General features: G+C 54.1%; 3 protein-coding genes across 6 annotated transcripts in view; 2 read left to right on the plus strand and 1 right to left on the minus strand.

Moving 5' to 3' along the window:
• Positions 1–543: 543 nt before the first annotated feature.
• On the plus strand, positions 544–4,816 carry PPM1N (protein phosphatase, Mg2+/Mn2+ dependent 1N (putative)). 2 transcript variants are annotated; one of them, XM_019980310.2, is made up of 5 exons: positions 544–1,482; positions 2,522–2,639; positions 2,716–2,821; positions 2,906–2,966; positions 4,514–4,816. In XM_019980310.2, the coding sequence occupies exons 1-5, from the start codon at positions 568–570 to the stop codon at positions 4,580–4,582; spliced, it is 1,269 nt and encodes a 422-aa protein (XP_019835869.2). In that variant the 5' UTR covers positions 544–567; the 3' UTR covers positions 4,583–4,816. The 2 variants fall into 2 exon arrangements, with proteins under 2 accessions (XP_019835869.2, XP_070627370.1); XM_070771269.1 differs by having other exon boundaries at positions 2,737–2,821.
• Positions 4,817–8,116: 3,300 nt separating this feature from the next.
• On the plus strand, positions 8,117–21,242 carry VASP (vasodilator stimulated phosphoprotein). 3 transcript variants are annotated; one of them, XM_070771271.1, is made up of 13 exons: positions 8,117–8,449; positions 15,660–15,831; positions 15,916–16,081; positions 17,148–17,241; positions 17,734–17,783; positions 17,903–18,144; positions 18,283–18,380; positions 18,911–18,962; positions 19,124–19,160; positions 19,375–19,420; positions 19,574–19,664; positions 20,200–20,257; positions 20,385–21,242. In XM_070771271.1, exons 1-13 carry the CDS (start codon positions 8,445–8,447, stop codon positions 20,420–20,422), a joined length of 1,149 nt encoding a protein of 382 aa, XP_070627372.1. In that variant the 5' UTR covers positions 8,117–8,444; the 3' UTR covers positions 20,423–21,242. The 3 variants fall into 3 exon arrangements, with proteins under 3 accessions (XP_070627372.1, XP_070627373.1, XP_070627371.1); XM_070771272.1 differs by having other exon boundaries at positions 8,118–8,449; positions 18,280–18,380; positions 19,127–19,160; XM_070771270.1 differs by having other exon boundaries at positions 8,119–8,449; positions 18,280–18,380.
• The window catches only part of OPA3 (outer mitochondrial membrane lipid metabolism regulator OPA3), a 67,724-nt gene continuing 64,216 nt past the window's right edge, over positions 20,792–24,299 (minus strand). The window contains exon 2 of the mRNA XM_019979489.2: positions 20,792–22,955. Coding sequence (XP_019835048.1) covers positions 22,522–22,955 — 434 coding nt within the window. The 3' untranslated portion in view covers positions 20,792–22,521. The remainder of the gene's footprint in view (positions 22,956–24,299) is intronic.

The following is a 24,299-nucleotide window of genomic DNA, read 5'->3' on the forward strand; positions in this document are numbered from 1 at the left end:
GGAGCTAGAGTCCAGTCGGGGATAGCAAATATTTGGAGCCACTGTATGTATGAATGGATGGGCGGGACCTGGAAGAGAAGCGACTGAAACCCGAGAGCGAGAGGTAGAAATAAAAAAGTTAAGAGTTGAAAGCTTTTGAAACCCAGGATGGGACCACTGATATGGGAGAAGATTGGACAGAGCAGGGCTGGGTACCCGAAGCCGAGTGTTGTGTTGAGAATACAGATTCTAGAAATCGTTTCCCGATAATATTGTTTACTTCTATGACTCTGTTTCCTCTTCGGTAAACTGGAGATGATGATGTAAAATTATGTTTAGCTGTGGTCAGTGCTAGATTGGCACTATTGTCATTTTCCTCTGATCCAAACCCAAAGCCTCGCTTTGAAGATGCTGAAGAGGGAAGCCCTAAGAGTTCAACCCTTTCTAGTGACTTGAGTGCAAGTCAAGGGCATAGGAAGGAGATTTAGGTGGTTTAAAATGTCACAAGGCAGGGGATTAGTGGGCGGGTGGGGCGGGGATGGTTAGCAGGTGCAGAGGGTGGAGTCTTCCTGATCCCCAGGCCGAAGGATGGCGGCCCTTGCCCGCCTGCTGGAACGTCTCCTTTGGCCAGCCCGCAAGGAAGAGGAGGCGGAGGAAGAAGAGGAGGGATGCAGGTCTCCCAACCGGCCTCAGTCCCTCCTAGACGCGCCGCGTTGCGCCCAGCGGCCGCACGGGGGTGCGGCGGCGGCGTGGGGTCTGCGCTTCGGGGCTAGCGCAGTGCAGGGCTGGCGCGCACACATGGAGGATGCTCATTGCGCTTGCCTTGCGCTACCTGGGCTGCCCCCGGGCTGGGCTTTCTTCGCAGTCCTCGACGGCCACGGCGGGGCAAGAGCCGCCCTCTTCGGCGCGCGCCACCTGAAGGGCCAAGTACTTGAGGCTCTAGGCCCGGAGCCCAGCGAGCCCCAGGGAGTGTGCGAAGCACTGCGCCGCGCCTTTCTGAGCGCAGACGCGCGCCTGCGTGCTCTCTGGCCCCGCGGCGAGCCGGGGGGCTCCACCGCTGTGGCGTTACTGGTTTCCCCGCGCTTTCTGTACCTGGCGCACTGCGGTGACTCTCGCGCGGTGCTAAGTCGCGCCGGCGCCGTGGCCTTCAGCACCGAGGACCATCGGCCCCTCCGTCCCCGAGAACGTGAACGCATCCATGACGCGGGTGGCACCATCAGCCGTCGGCGCCTCGAGGGCTCTTTGGCAGTGTCCAGAGCCCTGGGAGACTTTGCCTACAAAGAGGCTCCAGGAAGGCCCCCAGAACAGCAACTCGTTTCCGCGGAGCCTGAGGTGACCGCCCTGGCACGCCAAGCGGAGGACGAGTTCATGCTCTTGGCTTCTGATGGCGTGTGGGACGCGATGTCCGGGTCTGCCCTAGTGGGACTGGTGGCATCGCGCCTCTGTTTGGGCTTGGCCCCGGAGCTTCTCTGCGCGCAGCTGTTGGACACGTGTCTTTGCAAGGTCCTGGGGGCGGGGCTTGAGGTCTTTGAGGGAAGAACCTAAGGACTTAGGGAAGAGGAGCTTTGATAGAGAGGCTAAAGTAAAACTAGAGGATGGGTGGGGCTCCATTAGGGGGCGGGGCCTGCAGGAACGGGGCAGGGTCAAAAGATGCAGAGGGCGGAGACTGAGGGAAGACTGGAGACAAGATGGGATGGACAGATACTCGAGGGGTTTAAGAGAAATGGCGTGGTCTTTTGGAATGGGACAGCTCTTAGGGCTTTCCAGGTGGTTCAGTGGTTAAGAATTCACCTGCAATATAGGAGATGGGGGAGACACAGGTTCGATTCGTGGGTTGGGAAGATCCACTGACGTAGGAAATGCCAACCCACTCCAGTATTCTTGCCGGGAAAATTCCACGGACAGAGGAGCCTGGTGGGTCACGGTCCATGGGGTCGCAAAGAATCGGATACGCCTGAAGCGACTAAACACAACCGCTTAGGCCTAGAGGTGGGTACTGAGGTGTGATTAGTGGCAGAAGGAAGAGCAGCTAAACAGCAAAGTGCGAAGAGCTTTGGAAAAGAGAAGTTGTCGTTGTTGTAGCTCAGTCATGTCCAGCTCTGCGACCCCATGAACAGCAGCACACCAGGCTTCCCTATCCATCACTATCTCCGGGAGTTTGCTCAAACTCATTTCCATTGAGTCGGTGATGCCGTCCAACCATCTCATCCTCTGTTGCCCACTTCCCCTCCTGCCCTCAATCTTTCCCAGCATCAGGGTCTTTTCCAATGAGCCGGCTCTTCGCATCAGGTGGCCAAAATGGTTCTCCTTGATAGGGTGGGCTAGGACAGCAAGAGAGGGCGTGGCCTAAGCAATTGGTCTTTGTGAGAGGCTTGCTTTAGAATGGCAGAAGGGTGGGACTTTCGAGAAATGTGCATAACCAGATTGGGAAGGGGGCACTAGAACAAGGGTAATGTTCGGAAACTCCTGCCCAAGGCATAGAGCCCTGTGCTGGGGCTCTCACACGTGTTCCACCAGGCTCTCTTTCCTCCACCTTCTCCAGGGCAGCCTGGACAACATGACCTGCCTCCTGGTCTGCTTTCCGGGGGCTCCCAGACCTTGTGAGGAGGCCATCAGGAAGGAGGTACTGCTCGATGCAGCCCTGGGACGCAGAGTTGCAGGTGAGCGGTGTTGGGAGTCCAGCAGAAGGGGTTGTCTGCCAGCCGAGCACCCCCACAATTCTTGTCTCTTTCTCAGAGCTGTGTGCTTCTGCCTCAGAGCCCCCCAGCTTGAACACAGTTTTCAGGACTCTGGCCTCTGAGGACATCCCGGATTTACCTCCTGGGGGAGGACTCTACTGCAAGTGAGTTGGGGTAAGGTAGGTTGGAATGGGAGAGTTGCTGGCCGGAGGAGGATGCCCTCCTGAAGGCCTTCCTTTGCTCTCTAGGGCCACAGTCATCGCTGAAGCTTATTCTCAGTTCTGCCAGGCCTCAAGACAGCGCTGCATGGTAAGGACCCTGTATTCTTGAACGTTTTCATAGAAGCATGTAATTCAGGCCCCCACCCGATTCCTTTAAGTGATGGGGCAATTGCAGCCAGAGTGGATTTGCCAGATATATCAATAAATTCTCACACCTGTTCCTGAAGAACTGTGATAGGTGTGTGTGGGAAGGTGGGGGGTGGGATCGGAAGCAGAAGCAGAGAAGAGATTGTGCTTCTTCTCCAAGAAATATGCCTCTGACTTTGCTCCATCATTGGGAAAGACCCTGAAGTTGGGAAAGATTGAGGGCAGGAGGAGAAGGGGGCAACATAAGATGAGATGGTTGGATGGCATCACCGACTCAATGGACATGAGTTTGAGCAAACTCCCGGAGATAGTGAAGGAGGTGGAAGTCTTGCCTGCTGCAGCCTATGGGGTCACAAAGAATGGGACATGACTTAGCCACTGAACAACAACATTGCTCTGTGAAGTGCCATCATCCCAAGCACCACCCCCTCCATCCAGGAATAAGGCAGAAAAATTCACGGAACGTTGATGACCAACCTGATTGCACTGCGGAGACTACCAGGACATCTCTGAGGGTGGTCTAGGTCTTAGAGGACAGAGGTTGTGGATTGGGCCCAGATACCCCATTTGGGGGGCTTCCCTAGTGGTTCAGACAGTAAAGAATCTGCCTGCAATGCAGGAGACTTGGGTTCGATCCCTGGGTCGAGAAGATCCCCTGGAGAAGGGAATGGCTACCCACTCTAGTACTCTTGCCTGGAAAATTCCATGGACAGAAGAGCCTGGTGGACAACAGTCCGTGGGATCACAAAGCTTATTTGAAGATGTCCAAGGAGGTGGTGGGTGAAGCCATATAAACTAAGGTACAGGGTGGAGGTCTGGGAGGAAATATGAGAATGGAAACTGGAAGGCCTTTGCAGGGCAGAGAAGGGAGCTGGGTTATTTATTACTCTTTGGCGGGGGGTATGGATAATTTCTTAGCAGCAGAAAGGAGAACTTAGTAAGGATTCTTTTGATTTGTGAGTGCCAGAAACCTCATTCAAACTGCGAATACAAAGCAGAGAATTTACTGGTCCGTGTAATTGAAGAGTTCAGGGACTTAAGGCATGACTGCATCCAGTTGTCAAATGATGTCATGCAGTTAGTTTTATTTTCTCTGAGTTGGCTTCATTTCCTGGCAGGGTCTCCACATGCGGTGGCACAGAGTTTCTGCTCCAGGCTTACGTCCCAGGAACCTAACATCCCCAGTGGGGAGAGCAGGCGTTTCCCAGTAGGGGGCAGCCGCGGTTCCAGAGCTGCTTCTCATTGGCCACACTGGGTCAAGTGCCCGACCAGTGTCCGTGTCTCTGATTGGCCAGGCTGGGGTCACAGGTCCATCCCTTAGTGCCTGCCTTGGGGTCCCCTCGCCCTAAAACAAAGGGGTTGAAGAGATGAGGAATGTTGGTTCCTCAAAGGAAAAAATAGGAACGGAGCATTCAGAACACCAGGGAGTAAATACCGAGAGGCAAGAAGGGGTTCCTATTCACCGTCTTCCACGTTTTGTTTCTACAGAAGGGGCAGAAAGGGGCTGAGGAACCCACTGGCGCCCTTTCAGTCTCTGCCTTGCACTTGGAGGCTTAACAGCTGTCATCCTTTGAGGACCCTCTGCCCAGCAGGGACCTCAGCGGAATTAAGGAAGAGAACTCCCCTTCCCCAGTTATGAGACCAGCGGAAGGAAGAGAAGCTGATGGAGGAACCCCAGAATGTTTATTTCCCTTTTTCCTACTTCCCTCTCATAAGACGTCTTATGAGAGAGGGGAAATTCCACCCACCAGCTAGACCGAAAAAAAAAAAAAAAAAAATCCAAACCCCCAAACCAAATGTCTAATAATTAGAGCTGACTGGACTCTGAAAAACACCCAGTTCAATAACCTTCTCTTTGCTTCCTATTTTTCATCTATTTGGCAGGAAGGTTGGGGAAAGTTTTTATGATTAAATTTTAATTACATAATTCAAAATATATTTTTGTGAAAAAAAACAAAAAAACATATGCATTATTTGCTCAGTCATTTGGCAAATATGTATGGGGCACCTACTGTGGGCAAAAGGCCCTGCTCATAGCCATCAACCTGGCAGACCCACTGAAGTTCCTCCCCCTGGAACTTCCTAGTGGGGGGCGTGGGGGGGTGGGGGAACAGCAAACAAGGGAACCCATAACAAGGTCATCTCAGACACTGACAAGGTCTTAAAAAAAAAAAAGGAGATGGGGGATTGATTAAGAAAACGTCTAGGGGAGCTATGTTGGTTTTTTTACATTGCTATCTATGAGTAGTAAGTTCACTTGGTTTGAAATTCACAGGGCACAAAATGGTATACAATGACAAGGCCCCACCCATAGTCATCATTCCATTTTCCACCTGGGGATGGTTGCTTTAGACAGGGGGGTCTGTGAACACCTCTGAGGAGGGGACAGCTGAGTAGAAACGTATCAGAGAACTAGTCAGCCACGCAAAAACCCCTCGGGGCAGAAGGAACAGCTAGTGTGAAAGCCTAGAGGAAAGATTGAACTTGACATTTTCTTTTTTTCTTTATTTTTTAAAATTTTGCTTGCACTGGGTCTTCAATGCTGCCCAGGGGCTTCCTCTAGTTGACAGCAGTGAGCGAGGGGTTCTGTGGTTTCGGGAGCTTGGGATCTAGGGCACGCCGGCTTCAGTAGTTGAGGCATATGGGCTCAGCAGTTGAGCTCAGAGGCTCTAGAGCACTGGGCTCAGTAGTTGTGGCTCATGGGCTTTGTTGCCCTGAGGGCATGTGGAAATCTTCCCCGACCCTGTCTCTAGCATTGGCGGTGGATTCTTAACCACTGGACCAGCAGGGACTTCCCAGACTTGGCATTTTCAAGATGAGGCTTGAGATTATGATCATCAAACTCTCCATGATGCCATTCACTGTCCTATTGGTAATCCCTGCAATGAGTTTGGAGTGGATTTTTCGAGACCTTTTATTGGACAAGTACACACACGTATATGGTACCTTAAAGTGTTTCCTTGATTTTTACTCATACCCTATGTATCATTTGGTAATTTGTTTCCTTTTACTCAATAATGTGTTAGAGCCTTCTTTCATGCCACTTGCACACACCTCATTCTTTTTAGCTGCCTCTCAGCACTTCAAATGAGATATGGAATGGTTTCAACACCCATCATCCTCTTGATGGCTATTTAGGTTGTTTCCAGTTTCTTACCCTTGCATTGCTGCTGCCATAAAGATTCTTGATCAGACTCCTGTGTACACATGCAAGAGTTTCTCTAGTGCAGGGGTCTCGCCACCTGTTTTGTACAGCACTTGAGCTAAGAATGATTTTTACATTTTTAAAGGGTTGTAAAAAATACATAAAAGAGGCTCTATGTCTAATATACTTAAAATATTTACTATTTGTGCTTTATTTATTTGGCTGCTCTGGGTCTTACTTGCAGCCCAGCGATCTAGTTCCCTGACCAGGGATGGAAACCGGGCTCCCTACTTGTGGTCTCAGCCTCTGGACCACCAGGGAAGTCCCTATTTGGATCTTTACCAAAAAATTTGCTGACTATAGTGCAAGTGGCACACAGAAGCACCACTTTCCCATTTCACAGATGGGAAAGCTGAGACCCAGAGAGGAGAAAGGACTTGCCCATGGTCACAAAGAACTGGGGTTCTCAAGTCTGTCCCCAAATGACTCACAGCCTGAGGAGACACAAAGAGAAATAATTATAACCTACAGTGGATCAGGGTTTAAGGCCTTCCACTGTGGGGTAGGGGAGAAGGAAATGGCAACCCACTCCAGTATTCTTGCTTAGAGAATCCTGTGGACGGAGGAGCCTGGTGGGCTGCCGTCTATGGGGTCGCAGAGAGTCGGACACGACTGAAGCGACTTAGCAGCAGCAATAGCAGCAGTGTACGGTAGAGAAGGGGAGAGGATTACTCAGTTCTTCAGAGAAGAATTAATATCAGAGACTGGCCTAGAAGAATGAGATAAAGATCAGGGTATCGCCCAGGCAGCAGGCTCCTTTAGGAAACAGGTAGGAAGCTTGATTCCCTCACCAAATCAGCTAGGCCCTAAGAATTGTTTTACTCTCATTAACCACTGGAGTCCTGGTGGCTCAGGCAAGAGGGCTCTAGCCCAGATTTATTCCCTGCCTCTAGACCTCAGTTTATCCATTTCTAAACTTTCAACTGATTGCCCAGACTCCTGCCCTCCAGGCCAGGTGGCGCTCTACAGGAGGGGCGTGGTCATATTGCTGGCGTCTCGTGGGGGTGGAGTCTGCGGGTCCCGGTGCGGAAGCCCGGGAGGCTGTAGGGACTCAGCCTGAACCTTGCGCGTGGGGGAGGGGTCTCGCAGGAGTCGGTAGAGGGAGGGTCCTCCAACTCCGTGCCCTCGGATTGCTGCATGATCCCACCATCTTCCGCACGCGAAACTGAGTCACGGCGGGGCGTGCGTGGGTAGGGGGCCAGGAGCCTTATTCACACAGGGATCGGGAGTCCCATTCCCACCCAGGTCCACCGCTGCACCACCCCCCCCCCACCCCGCCCCACACACACACCCTGCGGTTGTGAGTCAGCGGCCGGCCGCGCCCCCTCGGCCCACTTCCTCCTCACCTTCCCTGGGCGGGCGGGGGTGGGGGGCAACGAGAGAGGTGGGCCCCCTCCCCACCCATCCCCCTCCTCGGCGAGGGAGGTGGATCACCCTAGTGACCCCTCATAAATTGGGGGAGGAGGGAGACCTTGGGGGGGGGTAGTCCCGAAGGTAGGATTTAAGGGAGAAAATCGGAGAAAATCTATGCTTGACCCGAGGGTCCTCCTCGTCCCCCAAATTGAGAAGAATGTAAAGAAATGAAAAAAAGTCGATGAGGAGGGTAAGAAGAAATTCTGCCCCCCTGATATTCCCCTAAGAATTTCCATCGTGGCAGAGAACTCAGGATCAAGGAAGGATCCCTTCCTCTCTATCAAGCTTCCCCTCTAATTTGGGGGTGACCCCCAGAGTGCATCGCTGTGCAAAAATGTTGGGGAAGAGGGAAATAGCGGAAGTCGAAGGTTCCGCGTTGCCCTTTTAAGCGCCCTCCACCAACCCCCCCAACCCCACCGCCTTAAGGTGTCCGCGGCCCCTTTAAGGCGCAGGGCATTGTGGGTGCGGGGAGTGGAATTTTGGAACGAAATGTAGCAAAGAGAAGTACAGTAGTAAGAGTAACATTGTAGCTGCTGCCGGCCGAGGGGGCGCGCCGGGGAGGGGACGCCGCACCCTCTTTCTGCCGCACGGACCCCCCGAGCAGAACCCCAGAGGGAAGAGGCGCCCGAGGACCCGCCCCGGCCCTGTCCACGTTCCCCCCCAGGAAGCCGGACTCTATGGGGCGGGACCCTGGGGGAGACTGAGCAGAACCTAGAGCCAGCGCTGAATCTCTGAACCCCGAGCCAGGGGCGCCCCGGGAGCACCTAGCCCGTGGGCGCTCCGCCCGCCCGCTGAGCAGCCATGAGGTGAGCCTCCAACTGCCTCCAGACCGTTCCCTGGCCGGCGCGGGCTCCTGCCGCCCTGCCTTTGTCCCCTCCTCCCCCCAGCTTGGTCCCGGTTGGAATTTGGGGACTGGGCACTGGGCGCCTCGGATTTGAGGCCGAGCCCCCTTGGACGAGCTCCAAACACTGACCACTTCCCCTTGACTCTCAAGGCTCTAGGTGGTGCCGTGAGATTCTCCTGGGAGCCCTTAGGTTTGGGGGCGCTCCGAGGACTCCCGAAATTTTTTAAGACTTTTCAGAGAACCTCCAAGTTGGCAAATAATCCCTGCAGAGAAGCTAGGGGTTAGGCAGGACTCAGACTGCCCCCAAATCTCAACCTGGCCCTGAGAGGGATTATGGGGGGCCGGTTTGGGAATCCCCTGGGACCTGGAAGAGAGATTGAGACGTAGAGCTTGGTTTTCGGGGTCCCCCTATACATGGCGCTGGAAATTCTTCCCACGAGGGACTTTGCTCATTAACTTAGGGGGTACCTAACCCCTAAATTTGGGCGGTTCATCCCCCTGTGAAGGAGGTTGATGTGGACGGATCCAGGGACCCAGACGCAGTCTGGAGGGTCTGGTTGGGACTCCGGTTCCTCGCCGCTCCCCACCCACAATGTGCTTAAAACAGGCTGTGCCTAGGAGGGAGCGAGCGCTCTGTGCCGAGGGCGCCTCCCCGGCCCCGGCCCGAAGGGCGGCCCCTCTCCCCGACCTGCGCGGCCCTGGAGAGGGAGGGGGCGCGGCAGCTGGGGGAAGAGGGGCCTTTGTCTAACTGACTCACCTGTCGAGACAGCTGGTGTGTGTGTGTGTGTGTGTAGTGGGGGGGAGGCGGGCTGAGAGTGCCGTGGGCCGGCTGCTTTCCCCACCACGGCGCCTCCCCCTTCTCTCAACACCGCCCCCCCTTACCCAGCCGTCCGGAGTTGTGCGGTTGGAGGAGGGGGCGTTGGAAAGCCTCAAGGTCATAGCCCTCTCCCTCTGGGACTCAGGCTTCCCAGGGAGTTCCAGCTATCTTCCCAGGAATTTAATCCTGAGTGGGGGGCCCAAGGGACCCAGGGATTTTGTTTTTCCCGGAGCCTCCCTCAAAACTCCTGGGCTCACCTGAGGGCGGGGCCGGTGCAGACTGGGGGACCCGACTGGCCCTCCCCCTCATTCTCCCATCCTCCCCGGCCCCCCATAATCTCTCCCTTGAGGCCTGAGCCTGACAATACTATCTCCTTTCCTCTACTCTCTCAAAGACTTCCTGCTCCAAAGCCCCCAGCTTGAGGGGGAGGCCCCTGGGGGGCCGCTGGGGATTAACCCCCTGGGGCCCACATCCTCTCTCATCTGCCACGTTCCCTGCCCTTTGACATCTGGGTGGCATTCCTTTTTGTGGTCATTAGAGAATACCCCCTCCCACATTTGTTCCTTCTGCTGAAAAGGGATTGTTGGAAAATTTGGAACGATGGGGGCACCCACAGACACCCACAAGACTTCCTGCCTACTCTTACCGCCACTATAGCAACATCTCTAAAAGGTCTGCCCGGGAGAGAGGGCAGTTTTGGGGAGTCAGGCCCTGTTCCTTCACCTTCTTCCCGGGGGACTCTCCTCTCCTACTGCCCCCCAGCCCCGCCCTGTGCGCGCCTCCCCCCCCCCCCGCCCCCGCCCCGTGCGCGCCGCCCCCCCCCCCGCCCCCGCCCCGTGCGCGCCGCCCCCCCCCCCCCCCCCCCCCCCCCCCCCCCCCCCCGCCACCCGCGTTTCCGGTCCCAGGCATGGTGGAAGGCGTGGAAGGCGGATGGCGGATGTCCGAGTTAGTGCTGCCTCACTCACTGAGACCGTAAAAGGGCAGGAGCAATGTCTGGGCCAGCCTCCCGCCCCCGCCTCCCCCAGTCCCAGAGGCCCTGGCCCTCCCACAAGGCCCCCTGCTACTGCGAGCCGTGACCAAACCTCCTGTATCTCCTGGGGGGTGGGCAGAAGTTAGCTGATGCCTGTCCCAGCAGAGGGTTACTCCCATCTCCTGAAGGGTCTTCCCTGCTGATGGCCACACTAGCCTTCTTGGGCTGTGCCCCTACTCCCAGGACAGCTAGGATTCAAAAAGACCCACGGCCCTGTCTAGGGGCTGCTGGGGAAACTGAGGGAGGCTCAAAGACAGAAAAGGCCTGGCCCAAGATCCCTCAGAAATTTCTAAGCAGTGTTGAGGGATGGGAGGGCACTGGGATCCCCTGATTTCTGGCTGGTTAGGCTGGAGACAGTCTTGGGGACAGTTGGAAGAGAGGCTGTAAAGATGGAAAATTACAGTTCTTTTTTTTTTCTCAGTTTGACAAATATTTGTTGAGTGTCTGCCGTGTCTGGGACTCTGCGCTGGAATTCTGGGAAGTGGGGCAGAGGTCTGAGACTCTAAGGGCAGAGGAGACTCTAGAACTTGGTTCATTTATTATTGTTTTTAATAATGAGAGACCATTTGATCAAGCAACTCCTTTGTGCCAGGCATTGTACCAGGTGCCTGATTCAAATTAATCCTCACGGCAATTGTAAGAGATTGATACTATTATGATCGTCCCCCTTTCCCAGATGGGAAAATTGAGGCACTGGGGAATTAAGCAGATTACCTATTAAAGTCAGTTTGGAAGTAGGCAAGATTGGATATGAACCAAAGCCTCTTTCCAGACTATTGTACTCTTAAAGAAAAGCAAAGTCAAACCTTTAGTGGCCTTAGCAAAAAACAAGTAACCTGCTTTTACTGTACAAACACTGAAGATAATGCTGATAAGCAAGAAGGAACCCAGTTACCTTCCTGTTCACTTATGGGGAACTGAGGCCTGTCAAGGAGGAGGGACTAGAGTGAACCCATAGAAGCCCTACAGATGCTATACCTGTGTTTCTATCCAGGGTTGCTTCAAAGATTTGTAGTTTGTAAAGGCTGTGTATCCCTGGGTCTTTGTGGGGTGGATTACAGTTTAAGGGGCTATCAGATGAAGGGGTAGAAGGAAGGGCAAACCTCTCAATGGGTAAATTTCAGTAAACCAGAGTGACTGTGCTTGATTGCCTCCCATGATGAGAGGCTCTCTCTTTCCTGTATGTATTGCTTCTTGGCTCCCTTATATGTTGTTTGTGTGCTTAGTCACTTGAGTCTGACTTTTTGTGACCCTTTGGACTGTAGCCCGCCAGGCTCCTCTGTCCATGGCATTCTCCAGGCAAGAATATTGGAGTGGGTTGCCATTTCCTTCTCCAGGGGATCTTCCCAACCCAGGGATCAAACCCATATCTCCTATGACTCCTGCATTGCAGGCAGATTCTTTACTCTCTGAGCCATCGGGGAAGCTCTCCCTTTTGGTCCTGTGCCAAATTCCAGGTCCTGCGCTTAAGGCTTTTCTTATCTCTTTCAATCCTTACCAAACCCCAGGGAGTTACGGTTTCCAGGGCTGGAAAGTGAGGCTTAGAGAGGTGAAGCCATGCAGCAAGGGGTTGACTTCAATTCTCCTTTACTGACCACATACTGGAGATTTCCAGAATGGGAGGGCTTGTGGGAGAGTTCTGGGCTGACTGGGGATTCAGGCTGTCTCATGTCAAATTGAGGCTGTGAGACCCCAGTGTTGAATTGAAAGTGTTAGTCGCTCAGTTGTGTCTGACTCTTTGCAACCCCATGGAGCCCGCCAGGCTCCTCTGTGATGGGATTTCCCAGGTAGGAATACTGGAGTGGGTAGCTATGCCCTTCTCCAAGGGATCTTCCCAACCCAGGGATCAAACCCGTGTCTCCTGCATTGCAGGCAGATTCTTTACCATCTGAGCCACCAGGGAAGCCCCCAGAGACCACTGGAATTAAGCAGACCTTATATGCATCTCACTCCCGGCTTCCTGGCTGTGAGATTTTTCCGATCTAGCTTTTTGTCTGGTTTATAGGTGGATTTTTTTTTTTTTTTTGTACTTAAGTAATGAATTAATTTTTTATAGGTAATACCAGCCCATGGTAAAACAAAGCAAAAAGAGAAGACATAATCAAGCAACTCAAGTGGGTAAACAGTGCGAACTGTCCACTTCCTGCCTCCCTTGTCAGACCCCCGGTGCCTCAGTGCCTCAGAGGCGAGCAGGGGAGGCTAGTCCCCTGAGAAGCAACCTCGCTTTTCACCACTCTGGGTGCAGAGGTATTTATATCCTCCCCAGCTTTTTTTTTTTTTTTTTTTAATCTCTCACACCACTTTATACCTTGCCTTAAAAAAAAAAAAATCAGCTTAGCTGTTTCCTCATCTTTAAATGAGGTTAAGAACATTGGGGGTGGGGAAGATCAGGACTTGGGTTCAAATATGAGCCCCTGTGCTTGTTTGCTGTGTGACCTGGGATGGCTGTCTTCACTCCTCTGTGGCCACAGTTCCTTGTCTGGAAAAAGGGTGTGCACTGAGGTCACTGTAAGGTTCACTGTGGCAGCTGGAGCTCCGTACCTGGAACGGTGTCTGGGACACAGACTAACCAATACATGTCAGCTGCTGTTAAAAAAAAAAAAAAATTTCCTTTTTTTATAGACGGCTAATTTAACAACTCCTGGATACCTGCTAGGTTCTAGGCACGAGTCTAGGTTCTGAGAACACAGTAGTGAACAGAAAAGACAAAAATCCCCGCCCTTGTGGTCCTGACATTTTGGTGGGGGAGACAGATAGAGCCCTGATGAAACACCCAACGGTGTGTGCAGTGAGAGCTTTTCCAGGTAGGGTAGTCAGGGAGGGCTTCTCGGAAGAGGTGATGGCTAAGCAGAGGCCCGAAGGAGGTGAAAATCCAGGTTGAGGGAGAAAGGGAGCGCAGCCCTGAGGTGGAGATGTGTCTGGCATGTTGAAGTGGGGGCTAGAACGGCTGCTGGGGCCAGTCGAGGGGAGATCAGAGATCATACAGATCATGAAGGCCGCAGAGAGAACTTGGCCAGAATAAAAATTCTGCTGGGAGCTGCCAGCGGAGCTTCCAAGAAGAGGAGATACACAATCTGACTTGTGTTTTAACAGGATCCTTTTGCTGGAATGGGGATACCGTGGCTTGGAGAGGGACAAGACCGGTCCGGGGTCACTCGGCAAACACCCACAGCTCAGGCTAGTCCAGAGACTGAGCAGGGCAGGGGCTCTTGGAAAGAGCAAAGTGCAGCCAGGGTGGGGTAGCAACGAAGGCCCTGGGCACCTGGCCAGAGTCTGCCCTGGGTGTGGGTGGCAGGTGTGGGCGAGGCCTTAACCCTGCCCTGCCGGGGGCAGCGGAAGCCAGAAACAGCCCCTGAGGCTGCGCTTGTCTAGAACCAGCACCTGGTGCTTGGGGAGGGCCCGCACAGTCCGTGGTGGTGAAGACAGTGGACTTGGGGGCCAGGTGGCCTGGGTTCCCATCCTCGCTCTGCTGCCCGCTGGCTGTGTGACCATGGGTGAGTCACACAACCTCTCTGTGCCACTGTTTGCAGTCTTTGCATAATGAGGATGAAATAGCCCACCTGGAAGAGCTGCACTGAGAATAAAATGAGAGATCCGGAGAAAGGGCTGGGTGAAGTGCCTGACAAGAGGGAGCCCCCCTAATTATGCAAACCTGGGGGCTTAGCTCCCTGGCCTAAGAACTCGGATCTGGGTCAGCTGAGGGGGCTTTCCCTGCCTTGTCTTTTATAGTGTCACTGTCATGCTTCAGCCCCTAGCCCTGGTAGAGACAGAGCCATTGCGGGGTATAATTTATCTCCCCGGAAACCTCTGACCACCAACTTCCTCTTTTTAGGAAAAAGTCTGGTGGGGGGTGGGGCTGGGCAGGGACTAGTGCTTCCCCCTGGTTTGTGGGTGACCTTGGCCAAGTCACTTCCCGTCTGGGAGCCTGAGTTTCCCCACTGAGAGAGGAGGGCATTGAACCTTTCCAGAAGGACTGATGAGGGGTGGAGGAGGGCCCTTCGGTGCCTGTTCAGAGTGCCCAGGGAAGGGATGCTGACAGTTACTCAGCACTCATGCCAGGCACCACGCCAAGCATTCTACATGCCCAGACTCTTACTTCTCCCACTGCCCTGGGAGGTGGGGTCTGTCATTTCCCCAGTTTGCGGGCAAAGAAGATGACTTCTGTGGGAAGGTTGCTCGCCTGAGTCACATGGAGTAGGTGGCCCAGCGGGGGTTTGAACCTACGTCTGTGGATATCAGATCCTGAACCCTGAGCTGCGTTACTGAGCCCCCTCCCTGCAGGGCTAAGTCAGATGTCATCTCCTCCAGGAAGTCTTCTCTGATTCAAAGGCTGGGGCAGGCCCTGCTTCTGGGCAACCCCAGGCCTGGTCTTGGATTATCACCATGTGCGGACAGCACAGTCCCTTGCGATGCTCCCCTGCCCTGCAGGGTGGGGCCGGGGCTGTCTGGGTCACTGCCGGACACAGAGCAGGGAGTGTCTGCTGATGGCCGTTGGCGCCAGGGGGCGGGGGAGGGCGGGTGGTGCCGGATGGATGGGGTGGGCAGCAGGAAGGGGAAGAGCCTGGGATCTTGCATCGGTCCCCAACTTGCTGCAAGCCTCACCCTTCACCTCCCTGAGCCTCAGCTTCCTCCTCCACAGTGGGGAATGGGGGCAGGAAGGTCCAAGCCTCCCAGCAGAGACAGGGAAACTGAGGCTCCAGGCGCATCGGGCAGGGGCTTGTTCCCAGTGCTGCCCAGGACACCTGCTCTGTCCCTTGCATCCGCTTCTCCCGGGCCCCCTCCTCCAGCTCTCATGCCACATCTCTGTCTCTCGGTCCATCTCAGTCCTCTCTGTCTGCCTGTTTGTCTGCTCTCTGCCTTTGCCTCTCTTCTCCCCATTACTACTTTCAGTCCATCTCCCCTGTAACAATCTGACCCCCTTTCTTACCTCTCTCTCCCCATCGTCAGTCTGTATGTTTGTCTCTTCCAGCAGGTCTGACTCTTCTTCTTCCTGTCTCTTGCTCCCCATTTGACTGTCTGTCTCTTTCCTTGTCTGTCTCACATCCCCCGGTTTGTCTTATTTGTCTGTCTCTCCCGATGTGTCTTTCGCCGTCCCACCTGTCTTTTTCTCCTCCAGTCTCCCTGTCTGGGTCTCTCCGAGGGCCTGTCCTCAGCCCTCTCTCTCGGTCTGTCTTCCTCTTCGTGGGTCCCCTATTCCTGGCACACTGGCTTTGCATCTCCGAATCTCCCAGGGGAACGAGAAGGCGACCGGCCCCTGGGGGGAGGATGCCAGGCTCCCCACAGCTAACTGGCCTCTCTCCCTTTTGCCCGCCTGCCTCTTTGCAGCGAGACGGTTGTGTGCACCAGCCGGGCCACGGTGATGCTCTATGATGACAGCAACAAACGCTGGCTGCCCGCCGGCACGGGCCCGCAGGCCTTCAGCCGCGTCCAGATCTATCACAACCCCACCGCCAACTCCTTCCGGGTGGTCGGCCGCAAGATGCAGCCGGACCAGCAGGTGAGGCTCCCCTCCTCCTCACCCCCTCTGCCTGCGGGGCCTCACCACCGCTCACCCACTTCTCCCCTACCCCTCTCCCACCAGGTGGTCATCAACTGTGCCATCGTCCGGGGTGTCAAGTATAACCAGGCCACCCCCAACTTCCACCAGTGGCGCGATGCCCGGCAGGTCTGGGGCCTCAACTTTGGCAGCAAGGAGGATGCCACGCAGTTTGCCAACGGCATGGCCAGCGCCCTAGAGGCCTTGGAAGGTTAGAGACAGCGGGCGGAGGGGACCATTGAGCCCTGCGGTGGGGCCTGGGGCCACCCCTTTACCACTCGGCCTCAGTATACTCATCTGAAAACAGGGCTCATTCACTGCTGCTATGGAGAGTTACTGGGCTGACCAGAAAGCTCATTCAGGTTTTTCCGATGTTACAGAGAAACCCACGTGGATTTTTTTGGCCATCCCAATTCTGTGGGCTCCTCTTTGCCCCAGTTGCACCCACATGTCAAACGCATGGTTCCTAAGAGCCCATTTTGCTCCATGAATTTTTACACTTGCACACTCCTGTGTGACCGCCTCCCAGATCAAGATAGAAATATTTCAGGCCTCCGGGGGGTTTCCTTTGCCCTTTCTTCAGGTAACCATTAGACTGACTGACGTCATTGTCAGTTAGTTTTCAAGCCACAATGTTAAGAAAAAACTTGCAGTTGGTATTTCTTAAACTGGAATGTGCCTGCGAGTCATCTAGGAAAAAATGCAGATTCTGAATCAGGTAGGTGGGCCAAGGCCGGAGCCTCTGTGCTTCCTGCGAGCTCCCTGATGATGCCAAAGTTGATCGGTCCATAAAGAGCGCTTTGAGGAGCAACAGTTTTAGGTGGCGGCTGTGCGTCTAGGTTCTCAGGTTGTCAAATGGTGGAGGCATTTGCTTCCAGGAGCAACTTCAGCGGCAGTCTGAAGCACAAGAAATACACGGGAGCGGGAGGCCTGGGGCTGGGTGAGGAGGGGGCTGTCAGCCTCTTCTGAGCTCTCAGGTAGGGGGGTCTGAGCAGCTGTGACTGTGCGTTAAGAGCCTGGATTCTGGAATCTGCCTGAATTCAAGTCTTGTCCCTGCTAATTCCCATCTGCAGGCCTTGGGGTGGGTGACCCCCTTCTCTGGGCCTTGGCTGTCCTGCCTGTGATCTGGGTATCCTTCCAGTGCCCACCACCTGTCAGCTCAGTCAGGGGAAGCGGGTGCCAACCCTCCTCATAGGGTACCTGGAGGCCCCTCGGGAGCGTGCCAAGGGGTGGGGCTGGCTTCCGTGTGACTCACTAGCCTTTACTCTCACTTCCAGGAGGTGGGCCCCCGCCCCCGCCACCACCTACAGCGCCTCCCACCTGGTCTGCCCAGAATGGCCCCTCGCCAGAGGAGATGGAGCAGCAGAAAAGGTGGGGCCGGTCCCCGGTGGGAAACCCTCCCCCAGCCAGAGTTCTAGGTGGTTCCAGAACCCCTGACGCCTAGAATTAAGACCTCTCCAACTTTCAATTTTCAGAATGTTCCAACTCCCAGGGGACTAGAAATCCACATCTTTAAGAACCACTCCCCCGCCACTTGGAGTTTGAAAAACTCCTGATGCCCAGAGTTACAGAACCCTTCAAATCTCAGTCCCCTGGACTCACAGAGTCCAGAACTGGGTTTTTTAAAGGATCTTGGGCGTTTTGTGATTCCTGATGGTCTGATGACTAGATCGCTCACATCCTGGTCTCACCCTTTCCCTGCCCTCACCACCCCACCCCCGAGCCCTTTCCTGGGCCCCTGGGAGATAGAAGAAATGAGCGGGGCTTAGGAACCAGCCCTGCCGGACACCTCTGAGAGGCAATCCGGGAGGTTGCTGGCCATCTGGGGGCCCTGAGTGATAGCCACTCGCCCTCCCTCCCCAGGCAGCAGCAGTCAGAGCTCATGGAGCGGGAGCGCAGAGCCTCCAACGCAGGTGATTGCTCAAATGGCCTCAGGGGTCAGGGGACCGCCCCAGAGGAGGGGGTGGGCCAGCCGGACAACAAAGAATGAAGCTTCTCTCTTAGCACCCCTCCTGTTTTGTTTTTCTTACAGGAGGCCCGCCTGCTGCCTCAGCTGGGGCACCACCACCGCCCCCAGGACCTCCCCCTCCTCCGGGTCCACCCCCACCCCCTGGTCTCTCCTCCTCAGGGGTCTCGGCTGCCACGCAGGGAGCAGGGGGAGGCCCACCCCCGGCACCCCCTCTCCCTACAGCACAAGGCCCCAGTGGTGGAGGGACTGGGGCCCCCAGCCTGGCCTCAGCCATTGCTGGTGCCAAACTCAGGAAAGTTAGCAAGGTGAGGGGTAGGCGCAGTGGGTGTGGGGTGATGGGTCTGATATAATAATGGAATGAGGCCAGAGTTGCCTGGGAGCCTCACAGGAGGGCTGGGAGGCCCCCCCGTAAAGCCCTCTCTTCTCTGTAATTTCTCCAGCAGGAAGAGGCTTCAGCGGGGCCTGTGGCCCCCAAAGCTGAGAGCAGTCGAAGCACGGGTGGAGGCCTCATGGAAGAGATGAACGCCATGCTGGCCCGGAGGTGAGCCTGAGCCCAGAGCTCTCAATGGTCGTGGAAAGCTCTCAAAACAAACCCCTCAGCCCAGCAGTTATCACCTGGAGATTCCGGTTCAGTTGGACCAGGTGTGGGGAGGGCTCAGATTCCTGGTTAGTTTGTTTCTTTGGGTGAAAGTTCATCCTTTGATAGCCAGGTTTGAGATATACTGATGGGGACTGCATTCTCCTGAGATGGCTGAGGTTTGCAACCCCCTAGGTAGCCTCTGGAATGTCTGGAACTCAGAATTTTAGGACCTTAGATGACCTAGCCTCAGAAGCTGGGGACTCTGCCCTAAGAATTTTGTGATTCCCAAATGCAGGAATCCTAAACGCCACCCCCACCCCCTCATTCGCGAACAGCACCCTCTTTAACTTCTAAAATTAAAATGTGCTTAGCCTTGATGAATTCCAGAAGCCTGCACCCTAGGACCCACTTTTCCAGAACCCTGGGGAAGGGAACTGTTGAGTGGCTGAGAGAGGACAGAAGCCATCTGTTTCTGCCTTTCTCTCCCGCAGAAGGAAAGCCACGCAAGTTGGGGAGAAACCCGCCAAGGATGAATCTGCCAATGTGAGTTAAGGACCCTTCCTGCCTAATACACCTTAGGATATACCATTAGAGTAGGAATATTGGGGCGGGGGCTGTGATAGGGATTGGCTGTGTTTGAAGGTGGAGGAAGAAAAGGAGCAGAATGGCCATGTCTGGCTCGTGACAGTTTTATTTCCCACCAGCAGGAGGAGTCAGACGCCAGAGTCCCAGCCCACAGTGGTGAGTGAGAGCCCAGTCTAGTCACAGGAACTACAAGTCCCAGGATGCCCTCTTCTCATATATAACACACCTTCATGGGAAAATCTGTACAGATAATTCTGGGGATTGTAGTCTGAGATGGTTCTTTGAATGGGGGCTGATGAGGCTCGGGAAGAAAGGCTGAGGCAGGGCATTCCTTGTTCCTGATCTTTTTGACTTATTGTCTGTCCCACAGAATCTGTGCGGAGACCCTGGGAGAAGAACAGCACAACCTTGCCAAGGTGGGCCATCAATACTGGGGCCCTACCCCCAGAAAGAGTCGGACTTGCCAAATTTGTAGGGAGGAACACAGTGTGACCCCTGGAATGGGAGGCAGGGGAGGCAGACCCTCTCTCTAACCTTGTTTCTGCCCCACACCATGCCACCTCTCCCAGGATGAAGTCGTCTTCTTCAGTGACCACTTCCGAGGCCCACCCCGCTACGCCTAGTTCCAGTGACGAGTCAGACCTGGAGAGGGTGAAACAGGTAGGGGAGGGGACTGGGGGTGAGGCTCAGGGGATAGAAAGGAGATCTGGGTCTAGACTCTGCCACTGACCTGCTATGTGATTCTAGAAAAGGCCTTGGAACCCTCAGCTTCCCAGTCTGAAAACTGGAGAAATTGGATCGTGTCAGGGATGACAGACCCCATAACCACCTTGTCCAATGCCCATGACAGACCTTACTAATCTATCACTGCACTCATTCCTGATGAGTATCCAGAATCTTTTTCAGCACACTGGCTGCAGACATTTATCACCAACCAGAGTTGGCAGGAGACTGGAATGTCTTATTTGCCAGCCCTGGTACTGAATGTTCTCCAGTACTTTTTTCTCTGGCTCAGAGGATCCAGAATTCTCCCCTAGAAATCTCAGTCACTTTATGGCCTGGCCAGTGATGTCATAGTGTGTGTGTGATACGGGTCTTGACCCTCCTTCCTCTGGCCCCTCAGTCATTAAACGGGGGATTCACTTCTGCAAGTCCAGGTACTCTTCCTCATTGGTTGTACCCCCATTATTTTCAGGAGCTTCTGGAAGAGGTGAGGAAGGAATTGCAGAAAGTGAAAGAGGAAATAATTGAAGGTGAGGTGTTTTCCTTTTTAAACATGTATTTATTTTGGAGGCATGGTGTCCCCTGGAAAGCCCTTGTTTTGGAAGGGAGAAGGGGAAGAGGCTCTGCCCCTGACCTCTGCCCACTGTTTCTTTCCAGCCTTTGTTCAGGAGCTGAGGAAGCGGGGTGCCCCCTGACCACAGGGCCCCAGAAAATCCAGTTTCTCCTTTCCGCACACCCCCTCTGCCTGTCACCCTGCTTTCCCTGCCTCAACTCGACTTGGAATTGGCTGAAGTCTACACAGGAATGCATCTTCCCCACTCCCTATGTCACTTGGAAAATTCCAAGGGGGTGTGGCTTCCCCAGCACCACGCCCACACCCATATTGGCTGCTGATTGGCTGGGGAAGCCCCCACCCTTTGTTCCCTTTGGTCCTTCCCCTCTGCCATCCCCTTGGGGCTGGTTCCTCTGCTGGGGATGTACCAAGTAACCCCACAGTAAGGGGGAAGGAAGGAGGGAATTTCACATTCCCTTGTAGATTCACTTTAACGCTTAATGCCTTTGAAGTTTTGTTTTTTAAGAAAAAAAAGTATATATATATATATATTTAGGTTTGTTGCGGGGGGAGGAAATTTTTTTTTCTCTTTGGTTTTGATAAAATGGGATGTGGGAGTTTTTAAATGCTGTGCCCCTGGCTTGTCCCATTTGGGACAGCTGTGTAAGGAGGGTTGTCCCACCAGGCTGGGGGTGCCTCCCCTTACCCCAGGGACCGACCTCCCTTCCCTCTGGCTCCTTCCCCTTTTCTATGAGGAATTAAGATGCTGTAACTTTTTGGAACCTCAGTTTTTTGGTTTTTTATTTGGGTAGGTTTTGGGGTCTAGGCCATTTTTACCCCCTGGGGATAAACAAGATAAGGGGGAAAGGAATAGGGGAGGAAACCTCTCCTCTTACCTTCACCTTTAGCTTCTTGGAAATGGGCCCCTGTGGAATAAATCTGCCAGTTTTTATAAATGCTAAGATTTCTGGCGTCATTTGACTAGCTGCTCTCATGAGGATGGGCATGTCCCTCCCGCCCTCAGTAATCCACCTTCCCTCACTTTCCTCCTTCCCACCAGAACCTGCTCCTCTGCCCCCTCTTGCTTCCCAGTGCCCCTCAACAGGCAGCTTCCTTAGTCCTTTCCACCCAGCCCTAAAGAAAGCCAAGGGCATCCCTCATTGACCGTTTGCCCTTGGGCCAGACCCTTGGGTTCTCCTGGACCTCAGTGTCTCGGTCTGGGAAAGGACTCAAAGGATGACTCAGGCAGGGCTCCTCCCACCGGGAACCCTTCCAGCTTCTACTTTTAGTGAGCCTTGTACCCATTTGGCAGATGTACATTATGGTTTTCAAGACACTTTCTTAAGATGACTTTTTCCCCCCAGAGCTCCTTTAATTATTATAATATTTACAGTCTTAAAAAGTAGAATTCAGGAATCAGAGGTCATACACACCCCCTTCAGTGGTTCATTGGGTGGGCAGGGGGTAGGTGAGGTAGGTAACAGCCTGGTGGAATTATTCCATTCTGTTGGAGGTAGGGAACTTCAGGGCTGAGGGGCAGACTTCAGTGGCAGAAGACTTTGCATGAAGGTGGGTGGTAACTGAGTGTCCAGTTCAAAGGCAGGAAGTAAGGGGGAATCCCTGAGTACTCTGAAGGGCAGATTTGGATGGAGGAAAGGGTGGAAGGGGAGATCCACTTAAAGAGGGGAGGACCCCAGTCAGGATACCAATGGTGGACTAAATACAGGAGACACAGAGTGACTCAGAAGAGCTGATGCATGCCAAGATCCATCCTATTCCTAATCCCCTAAAAGAGTGAGGTAGATGGAAGGTCATGGGGTCAGGAAGTCCATCAGAGGTTTCTATATTTCCACTACAATGTTCTGTACCAGTGGAGAAGCGGGAAAAGGTAGATGGGGGTCCCAGGAAGAGGACCACTCCTCAGGTAGGTTGAAGATGTGTGATAAAATGAGAGATGGTGTAGTGGTGGGTGGGTGGGGTCCAATGGAAGACACCGCTTCTCCATTCCAAAGTGCTAAACCAGTGGAGTAGGGGGTGGAGGTTTGGGCTGGAACGCTTCACCAGTGGATGGGGGAGTCCCAGTAGAAGGTACCCCTCACTGGGCAGGTTAGTAGGGAGGTGACCAAAGGCCTGGTTGGATCAACCCCTGTCCAGGATCCCGACTGCCCCTAAAGGGGCCTGGTGGTATTAGCTGGGCCGGTTCAGGGAGGGATAGTGCAGACAGACATACCAGCCCAGACTTCAGTCCTGTCCGAGACCTGGGTCTGGCGGCCCCTCATCCCTTGGTGTGGGCTCTTCCTGGGGCGCCGGCGGCAGGTCCTGGACGCAGAGCTGGGCGCGCACCTCTCGCATCTGCGCCTGCAGCTCCTCCAGGGCGCCCGGCGGCGGCGCCGCCTGCACCTGCGCCTGCAGGGCCTCCAGCACCAGCGCCAGGTGGTCCACCTCGTCCCGCATCGCGTCCCAGGCGGCGAGCTGCTCTCCCTCCTTGCGACGCTGTTGCGTCTTTTGTCGCGAGTACTCCAGCACCAGGCAGCCGCAGGCCACCAAGAAGATGGTGGCCTCGCCCAGCAGCTCGGCGCCCAGCTCCGCAGCTGCCTCCTCGTTCAACGGCTTGATGGTTTCCGCATTGAAGCCCATGAGGCGCATCTTGGCCCGCATCTCGACCCAGTGGTACACTGCAGGGGAAGAGAGGGGTCGGGGATCTTGGCTAGGACCGCAAGCCCTGCCCCTCGATGCTCAGTGTTCCTGTCGGAGCAATGGGGACGCAGCGGCCAGAATCGCGAGCGCTAGTGGGAAATGGGCGCCTTAACCAAGACCGGCGCCGGGCCTCGCAGTTACCTGACCAGAAGTGGCCTTGAGGGCATTATTTTGAAAACGTCCAGAAGGTTCTGGTTAACTACTGCAGATGAGAATTGCTGCCCTGGAGGGGAGGTCCAGGGTGTGGGGCAGCATCTCTAGGGGGAGGTGAGTGGTCATAAGTCCAGGGCAGGTGTAAACCTTGCTCCTGCCCCACCCCCAACCCACCAGCCAGGCTCCTTCCCTCTCCCCAAAGGTGGAGCTGATGGTGATGCACTCCATCCGGAAGTGAGTTCAGTGTGGGGTTTGGGGCTTTGTACAGAGCTCAGGGCTGGGGCTCCTGCTCTAATGCCAACTTCTTCCTTATCTGATCACTTGTGTGAACAAGAGTTATCACCATTGTCCTTGTTTGTCAATGCAAGAGTGGCCTAGAGTTGATATTTAAGCCTGAATCCCTGCAGTAATAATTAATACTCATCCATTGATACAAGAACTGATGGGGAAAATAAGGTTCCTTGGGCTCATTAAGGGATGAATTTCTGAAAACATTTATACTTGACCCTTGCCAACCATCCTCCACAGCAATCAGGCTGACCTAATAAGGCTTTTTTTTTTTTTTTGCAAGTTAGAAGAATAACATGCACGTGGTGGGGGGATCATTTAGATCACACAGAAGTGAGTAAATTGTAAGACAAAAGTCCATCTTTCCACCTCCAGTTTTGGTCCTCCTAGTCCTCAAAGGTTAACCACTTTTTTTTTTTTGGTCACACTCTGACTGGCGGATCTCAGTTTCCTGACCAGGCATTGAACCCAGGCCACATCAACGAAAGCATGGAATCCTAATCATCTGACCACCAGGGAACTCCAAAGGTTGACCGCTTTTGATCTTTTTCTGTTAACATTTGTTAAGCAAAACATGATAAGGACTAGCCGTAAAGAAAAAGTTTGACACACTGGAATGCTCTGAAATTCATTCCTGTTTGATGCCCCAGAGGGTAATTCCCTGGCAATCTAGTAGTTAAGACTCCATGCATCCAATGCTTCGGGTCCTGGTCTGATCCCTGGTGGGGGAACTAAGTTTCCACATGCTGACCCAATGTGATCAAAAAAGAAAAAAAGAGGGGGGAAAGACACAAGCAAGAGAAAGAAAAGGCAAGTTCCAGACTTGGAGAAGCCATTTGCACCATACCTATCTGACAAATAACTCAGATTCAGGATATGCA

The sequence above is a fragment of the Bos indicus genome, chromosome 18 (assembly GCF_029378745.1).
Source record: "Bos indicus isolate NIAB-ARS_2022 breed Sahiwal x Tharparkar chromosome 18, NIAB-ARS_B.indTharparkar_mat_pri_1.0, whole genome shotgun sequence".
NCBI classification, from domain to species: domain Eukaryota; kingdom Metazoa; phylum Chordata; class Mammalia; order Artiodactyla; family Bovidae; genus Bos; species Bos indicus.